The sequence below is a fragment of the Echinops telfairi genome, unplaced genomic scaffold (genome assembly GCF_000313985.2).
Source record: "Echinops telfairi isolate 266 unplaced genomic scaffold, ASM31398v2 ScPeMD7_5868;HRSCAF=6743_1, whole genome shotgun sequence".
In the NCBI taxonomy this organism is placed as follows: domain Eukaryota; kingdom Metazoa; phylum Chordata; class Mammalia; order Afrosoricida; family Tenrecidae; genus Echinops; species Echinops telfairi.
The window spans coordinates 5,817,915-5,827,070 of NW_022109768.1; the positions used below are offsets into that span (position 1 = coordinate 5,817,915).

General features: G+C 47.3%; 1 protein-coding gene across 1 annotated transcript in view; it reads right to left on the bottom strand.

Moving 5' to 3' along the window:
* The window catches only part of FHIP1A (FHF complex subunit HOOK interacting protein 1A), a 240,037-nt gene that overhangs the window by 30,805 nt on the left and 200,076 nt on the right, over positions 1-9,156 (bottom strand). Inside the window, exon 7 of the mRNA XM_045295804.1 lies at positions 2,491-2,658. Within this exon, the coding sequence (XP_045151739.1) occupies positions 2,491-2,658 (168 nt within the window). The remainder of the gene's footprint in view (positions 1-2,490; positions 2,659-9,156) is intronic.

The following is a 9,156-nucleotide window of genomic DNA, read 5'->3' on the forward strand; positions in this document are numbered from 1 at the left end:
CTGTGTGGCTCTACTTTCCTTCCCCTACCTTTGTGTTGTCATATACATTACAGCTATATGTCTTACAAACCCAAGAATGCAGTGTTCTACTTACTATTCCTTTGCTTTTTATGTTAAGCTTTTTATGATGGTGAATACACATAAAATGTCAAGTGTGCAGTACAGTGGCAGTGAGCACACTTACAATGGAGTGCAACCATCACCACTATCTGTTTCCACAACGTGCTATCGCCCCACACAATCCATTAAGCCATAGCTCCCCACCACTCTCCCTGCCCTGTCCTGGTGCCGGTAATATCTAACCGGCTTTCTGTCCCTCAAAATGTGCCTATTTTAGACATTTCATATCAGTGAGATCAGACAATATGATCCTTTTTGCATCTGGCTTCTTTCATGTACCATGAGTCTTCCAAGGTTCATCCATATTAGATATGGACTCCAATCTGCTTGATGGATGGATGGCATTCCAATGCATGTATTTATCGCATTTTGTCTATCCATTCATTGGTTGATGTTGCTTTTTGAAACAATGATGGCAATTCAATCGAGCCAGTCTTTGGGGAGTGCGGTGCAAAGTATAAGAGAATTTTCAAAGTGAATCGTGCTCCAAACTAAAGTGGGACAGAGGGAGGGGGGGGGAACCGACTCCATTTCCACAGAGTCAATGCCAATTCCCTGCAAGCCCGTGTGTTACAGAGGAGAACGGTTCCACTGGGTGTTCTGTGGGTCATCTTTATGGGAGCAGGTCACCAGGACTTTCTGCCGTGGCTTCAGGGTGGCTCTCACTGCCAATTCCTGAGTTAGTGATAGGACACAAACCATCTGTGCCCCCCTCCCCCTGCATAGAGCTACAGAACGACTGCTTAAATCTGCAACCAACCAGGCCTCGTGGCACTGTTGTTAAGGCGTGGTAGCAACTACAGAAAGTTGAATGGGCAGAAGTTGTGTGGTAGATATATTTGTAACACTTACTGGGGGAAAAAGTCATTGCTGAGACTGCTTACGTGGAGCCAAGCGCCTCGTGGGGTCTGGTTCCTTGGTTTGGAGGGTTAGGGTCATGGTTTCTTGGGACATCTCAGTTAATTGGCCAAATAAAGTGTTTTGTACTTCCCTCTCTCATTGTGTAGTGCCTGTGGCTTTAAAAACGGCAAGTAGCCAGCTAAGGCACAATTATTGGTCTCCATTCACCTGGAGCAACGGAGGGCACGGGAGGGTCGGGAGTGGGAGGCAGCGATGGAATGCTTGGCTAACTGCCTCCACGAACAGCCGCCGCAATGTCAGGAGGCCAGGAGGACTGGATGGTGCCTGACTCCCTAACTGAACATTCTGATCAATGATTTGATGGCAGAATCCTCATCCAAAGGGGGAGAAATAAGGTACAGACTTTTAAAATCTTGTGGGGCTAACACCTTCTGAAGCCTTGGAGGCTGATTCACCCCTGAAACGACTGCCCTGAGATCACCTTTAAACATAGACCCCCCCCAGAAATACCCTCTGAAATTATCATAAAACCAAACAGCAGTTTAGTTCACTCCCCAGTGAAGGGTGTCTGCCTCGGGAACTGTGCTCTTTGAAAATCTATCTACAGGGTACCAAATTGACAACAGCAACTCAAATGGTTAGATAGGGGGCTCAGGGGACGATGAGTTTATGCTCACAGGGCGGGAAATACAAAAGGAGAATGGCAGTGGTTACCCTCAGTTCAAGCAATATGATGATGGATAAATACAAAAAGTAATATGTAAAATGATGTATAAATATAAAAAGTAATATGTAAAATGATGTGTAAATATAAAAAGTGATGGTTACACACTCAAACTACATAATCAAGGTCACTGAATGTGCACGTAGGAGTTGTGGAATGGATGTGTTTGCTGCTGTGCACAATCCCAACAACAATGGTGAATTGTATATTTGCGTGCAGGTGGGAAAATGGTCTCTGATACCCAGACTTGAGGCATTCTGTTTCCTTGGCTTTCCCTGCACCTGAGTCCAGGTGTTTCTCTGCATCTTTACTCCTCAGGTGTCGTCTGCGCGTTTTGACCGCTGTTCTATATACGTACTGCCATAGGGTCGGTTCTGACTCATAGCGAGCCTGCAGAACTGGGCAGAACTGCCCCTGTGGGCTTCTGAGGCTGCCACTCTTGACAGGGGCAGAAAGTTTCAGCTCTGTCCCTCGGAGCTGGCTGATAATTTCAAACGCCGACCTTGCAATTAGAGGCTGAATGTGTAACCACTAAGCCATCAGGCTCCTGGTTTTCACCCAAGCAAGTGCCAATCCGGTCACATGGAAGGAAAGGTCCTATGAAGGTCAGTATGTGCCACCTCCCTGCCAGAGGGACTCCGGGAGCTAGCTGCATGATATAGTTCATCTTTTCCAGAACAGAAGGAAGGTAATGGCCACTCTCAAAAAAATCACGGGAACGAGAGAGAGAACAGGCATCATTTCCTTCACCCAGACACTCCTGGCATCTGCTCGGCTCGCCTTACCCGGAATGGAGTGTTGATTCGGCTCGTGAGAGTGTCCAATATGTGGACGTTCTCGTGCTGGTGCAAAAGAATGAAGCGCAGGAAGATCTCCAGGAGTGCTGGCTCTGAGACGCTACGCAGGAAAAGATCCAGATACGCAGTGGTGGTCATGACCTCCTCCACCGTCACCTGCGGCCAAAGATGGAACAGAAGGCGCACAGGTGAGCACACCTGTGAGGCTGTGGTCCAGGCCCCCAGTGACTCCCAGCCCCACCAAGGGATGAACAAGCCTGCCCTGAGAACACCCAGCAGAGCTCACTCCCCCTCCCCCGCACCTCACCCGCGTCCCCCTCTGCCCCAGTAACCGCAGGGCAGAGCATCCTGAAGGAGGTCAAACACTTTAGCCACTCGATCCTTTCATGTCAATCATGCAGTGCTATTCAAACACCATAAAGATAGGAGTGTGTAACTTTAAAAGGTAGGTAAGAGGAAGAGAAGCTCACAGAAAGTATTTACATGGTTCACAAAGGATTCATTATTAGGAAGCTCAGTATAACTTGTTCCTTATGAGTGATTCGGTAGACATGTCCTGGGACAGGTCAAATCGAGGAGCTGGAAGCATCGCAATGCATTTTTACCCATCGGTAAGATGGCCTATATATCAGTGATCCCACAAACAAAGTAACAATAAGACAATCAATGCCAGAGGAGAGGGACAGACAGCCAGGGCTGCAGACGTCCAGGCCGGTCATTGGAGAGTTTCAAGTCAAATGCCTATTCTGGAAGAATGCACATACAGGGTGACTATAGAGTGCTATGAAACTTACGAGGAGTCTCTAGGTGATGAAACCGGCTAAGGGCTCCAGGCCTCGCTGTCATGTTGGCGGTTTGAGCCCACCCCAAGGTATCCCAGAAGATGGGCTGAGAGGGCACCGCCTTAAAAACCCTCGAGAGTCCCACGTGCACACACAGCGCCGGAATCAACCCCGAGGCAACCCGCAGCAGCAGCAAGAGCCGACCGCTTCTACAGGAACCCGGACTACTTGCCAACTGAAAGCGGTCTCTTCCCCTGGTATCCTTCGCCTCCTGCAGGCAAATGCCAATCAGGACTGGGCTCTCGCCGGCTCTACCATTGTCAGGAGAGACCAGGCCCTAGAGAAGGACGTCATGCTTGGTAAAGCGGTGACGAAGAGAGAGGACTGCAGGAAGATGGGCTGGCACCGTGGCTGCAGCCACGGGCTCAGACATAAGCACAATTGTGAGGCGGGTGCAGGACGGGGAGGTGTTGCTATCGGTCCAGCTCAGCCCAACGGCACCTCACCACCTCCAGCACAGCCCACACCACGAACAGGCTCACACCGGGATGTGTCAAAACCAACAAGGAAAGCGCTCAGCATTTCGGACTCCAGTGCCACACCCAGAAATCTTAGACCCTCTTGCCATGAGTCTAGTGGCCTGGAGAGGTGGCATGACCAGCATGGCAGAGGTCTGAGGGGCCATCTCTCCCGTCTCACTTTCTCATCTTCCTTGCCCCTCCCCTTTGGGGTGCTGCCTCCGCTGTACGGCGCTGTTATCAAGCTGCTGGTTTGGGGCTCCTATCCTCTCCCCCTTATAATTTTCTGCTTTCAAAATCCACACACGGGGTTAGAACCTCAACCTCCACACCTGCCATGGACATGCCGGCAGGCCTGGGGTGGCCCACATTGACTGCTGACATAAACTCATGTCTTGCTTCTAAGCTGTATTTTGGCTCCAAGAGTCCAAGTGGGAATGATATCATCATCCGTTTAGTATGATTTCTTTATTCTAAATAAGGCATGCCAATTCAGGAATTTGAACCCACTCTTGGGAAACTTCTGAGCCTGTATCCCTGAGTGGCCAGAGCCCAGCTCCAGGATGCAAACGCCCTGCCCTCTCCTACTGTTCGCTGGGGGACCAGGGCGTGAGCCCTCACATCCCAGGCCGTGGCTCCTCTGCAGGGCCCAAATGGACAGAGCTCCCTGTGCCCCCTGCAGAGCACAGAGAAGCAGGTCACCTTCGACTCCTTGGCACACACTCCCTTGAGAAGAGCACTTCTCAAACTGCTCCCGCCCTTGTGTTTGTGTTCTCTAGTGCCACGTGCAGGGCTCCCACCTGGCCCCTTGGGACACGTGCAGTTTCTATCTTTATTACTCCAGTGCAGCGAGCAGACATGCCTCCACCCCCACCCCCACCCAAAGATTCATGTTTGCCAGAGCTGAACGTAACTTTCCAGTCTTCCCCATCCTCTCTGTTTCAAAGGCCCCAAAGAATGGGGGCTTTTTAAAAATTATGATTTAACAAAGTCCTAAAAATAACTGATATCACCAACTATAGCCAGAGGGGGAGCAATTTATAATAACCCCAAGCACGCAGTTCCATCAGCTCACGTCCATTCCATTACCACCATCTCAAGGTCCTTTCTGCAGTAGTGAGTTATTCATTAGCTGCAAACTTCAAGGTCAGCAGTTCCAACCCACCAGTAGCTCCAAAGGAGAAAAAAAGAGGCTTTCTACTCCCATAAAGAGTTAGCGCCTCGGAAATCACAGGGGCTGTCTCACCCTGTGCTGTAGGGTCTCTGTGAGTCAAAATTGGCTCGATGGGAGTGAGTTTGGGTTGTTTGGTTGGTTGTTTATATTTGGTTATCCAAAAGGACTTCAGCCAAGTCTAAGTCCCTAACAATCATGATCACTGAGGAGAAAAAAAAAATTAGTACTGATTCTAAACGGGCTATGGGTGTCGCTTCTGTAAAACAGAGTTTTCAACTTCCTTTCCAAGCACTGCTAACTCAGTGCATCAGGCAGAATTCCTGCAGCTAAGGAATGTAGCATCAGTCCCCAGGCCCGCCCCTGTGCAACACCTGACCTTAATCCTCTCAGAAGCACCAAGACAACCTCTCCAGAATCCAAGTCTTGGCTTTGGGGCCTGAAAGGAAGACATTAAGTATTTCTTGTTTATTACTCTCAGGCTGGGTATATGAAAGAATTCTGCTTCCTTTAGAAATCAAAGCTGTCCTTTATAAAGCTGAGGATTTTAAGAAGGCACTTGGAGGGGCAGCATTTACATAACGTGCTATAAATATTAAAAACCCAGTTCCATCAGACATCAGGTTGCAGACTCTTTATAAATCGAGGTCACACTCACCTTCGACTAATACCCAAACCAGGACAATCTGGTTCTTTCCACTCCCTTTCTCCCCTCTGCCTCTGCATCATCACAGCCCCTGGCAGCCTTTCATCGCAGATCATCTCTTCCTGCCCCATTATCTCACTGCTCAGGAACTGCCTCTAATCTCCTCAAACAGGCAGCCTCCTGAACAAGAATGAGACCAGCGCCTAAGTATGATCACTTGAATCCGGATGATAAACCACCAGAGAAAAAGAATTCCACCTTACAGAATACAAAACAGAGATACCACTTAATAGCCTAGAGAAGTATTAGCAAAATAAGAAAGTAGCTTCCTGTTAGCGGTCTATTATAAAAGTCAATCAACTGTTCATTTTAGTGAAGTCTCTTGTCTTATGGACAATATTTACATTCTTTGGTCTCTAAAGGTACTGCAGGTAGCTAACCATTTCCATAGATAGACTCGTACAAATAGTGAATGGGCCTCTTCTCCCTTACTGACATATCACACACCAAAAAGTTTAAGAATTAAAGTTCACCGGTGTCATGCCAATCACTTCGTGTATGTGTGTGTGTGTGTGTGTGTGTGTGTGTGTGTGTGTGTGTGTGTGAGAGAGAGAGAGAGAGAGAGAGAGAGAGAGAGCGCGCGCAAGCGATGAACAATGCGTACAGAAGACTGAAGGAGAACTGCGGTCTTTGCATTCGGGTGCCAGCTAAGGGTACTGAATTGTCAGATGAACAAGCAATTCTGTCTTGGGGGAAAGACAGCCAGAATACTCCTGGGAAGCAAGGATGCGAGAGAAGTTCTCCGGGAGAACAGTCCTTGGGAGGGAATCCTGTTTGATAAAAGCAGAAGCTCAGCTGGAAAAGAAAAAAAAAAAGAGCCTCAACCCCATGGATTGGCACAGGGGCTACAACAATGGGCTCACCCACAACAATTGTGAGGATGGCAAGACTCGTCAGTATTGGGCTCTATTGTACACAGGGTGCTAGGAGTCAAAGCCAAGCCCCCAGCACCTAACAAGCATCACAACAGCTTGTCGGTGTTGTGTACTACATGTGGACTGCAGTAGCCTGAGAAAAACGTAGCTCCCACGAAGAAAGAATTACCCTGACAAGATACACCACAGCCTCGACCATCGAGAAGATAGCTCCTGCACAGGCTTAGGTGTTACTTCTCGGAAGGGAAGCCTGACTCCGTCGTGTGATTCTCTGTTCTCTCTAGTCCGTCTCAAGGGTCCTTCACAAATGGGTAGTGAAAGGAGGCCCAGCGGTGCTGTATGTTCGGCATTAGACTGATAACTGCAAGGTTAGTGGTTCAAACCTCCCAGATGCTCTCAGGGAGAAAGAGGCTGTCTGTTCCCCTATGGATTTACCGTCTCAGGAACCCTATATGGGGTCACTATGACTCAGAATCGGGTTTAATGGGTAGAGAAATCCATTTGTTGGTTCAATAATAATCTAGACCAGATTCAAATAGAAAACACCAGACTATACTGCAGGAGTCATAGTAAATGTTATTTTGAAACACTTTTGTATATATTTTTGTTCAAATTATTTAAGAATAGATTGCCTTGCTATGTGTTCAACAAAATCATATATTTATAATGGGTGAGGAGCCCTGGTGCTATAGCCAGTTATATACCTTGGGCTGCTAACTGTGAGGTCAGCGATTCAAAGCCAACACTTGTTCCAAAGAAGAAAGATGAGGCTTTTTATTCCCACAAGGAGCTGTCTTAGAAACCCGCAGGGACAATTCTGTTCTGTACTACAGGCATGCTAGGAGTCAGAACTGGCTCAATGGCAGTCAGTTTGGCTTATACATAAGTGTATAAAATAGATTTCTCTGTTTCTGGTCAAAATATTAAAAACATGACATCAGTACTGAGATAAACAAACCAATTTACAATGTTTTCTGCCACCCTTTCTTGTTTTTTTAAATTTTATTGGGGGCTCTTGCAACTCATCACAATCCATACACACATCCATTGTGTCAAGCACATTTGTACATTTGTTGTCCTCACCATTCTCAGAACATTTGCTTTCTGCTTGAGCCCTTGGTATCAGGTCCTCATTTTTTCCCCTCCCTCCTCCACCCTCCACCCTGAACCCCTGATAATTCATAAATTACTATTATTTTTTCATGTCTTACACTGACCAATGTCTCCCTTCACCCACTTTTCTGTTGTCCATCCTCCTGGGAGGGGGTTATATGTAGATCCTTGAGATCAATCCCCCTTCTTTCCCCCCACCTGTCCCTTCCCCTCCTCATATCGCTACTCTCATTATTGGTCCTGAGGGGTTTATCTGTCCTGGACTCCATGTGACGAGAGCTCTTATCTGTACCTGTGTACATGCTCTGGTCTAGCCAGATTTGTAAGGCAGAATTGGGGTCATGATAGTGGGGGGGAGGAAGTATTAAAGAACTAGAGGAAAATTGTATGTTTCATCAGTGCTATATGGCACCCTGACTAGCTTGTCTCTTCCTTGCGACCCATCTGTAAGGGGATGTCCAATTGTCTACAGATGGGCTTTGGGTTTCCACTCTGCACTTGCCCTCATTCACATTGATAAGATTTTTTTGTTCTGGGTCTTTGCTGCCTGATCCCTGATCCCATCAAAACCTCATGATCGCACAGGCTGGTGTGCTTCTTCCATTTGGGCTTTGTTGCTTCTGAGCTAGATGGCCGCTTGTTTACCTTCAAGCATTTAAGACCCCAGACACTGTATCTTTTGATAGCCGGGCACCATCAGCTTTCTTCGCCACATTTGCTGATGCACCCATTGTCTTCAGTGATCATGTTGGGAAGGTGAGCATCACAGAATTCTGCCACCCTTTCACCCAGGTCTCTGTTCTCCAGCATCATCTGGGCTGGAAGAAGCTGAGATCATTTCTCGGAACAGGATGTCAACTGAATTTATAGTCAACCTTCTCTTTTATCTTAGCCTGTGGCATATGGTTACGAGTTGGACTGCTAACCACCCCAAGGTCAGCAGTTCAAAACCACCAGCTGCTCCATGGAAGAAAGATGAGACTTGTGACTCCGGAAAAGTGTCAACGATCTCTGAAACCCACAGGGCAACCTACCCTGCCCTAAAGGATCACTGTGAGCTGGAATCAAGTGGATGGCAGTGAGTTTTGATGTTTTTGTTTTCATTTGGATGAGCTCCAAAAGTACGTATTCATTTTTTACATGAAAATTTCCAGCTTATCAGAAATGGACAAAGTACAGAGTTTGTTTTCTTTCTAAAAGGGGGTGGGTGGGAAAGGGGGAGATGAGAGCATGTGTCACATTCCACTTCTATAAGTCACACTCTATAAAAAAGGGAAGGCTAGAACCTAGCTCAGCCATCATGTTCACAATTGTAGCAGCACATTAACTTAATACATAGTGTAGGGGTGAAATTGAGCATATAGACATTCTGACCTTTCTGTAATCAGCTCTAGTCCAGCAATTCCATTTGCATCTAAATTAGTGCCAGAATCCTCCCTGTAATGGCAGGTTTATGTGTGTCTTGAAAAACACATCTTCCTACCTGCTA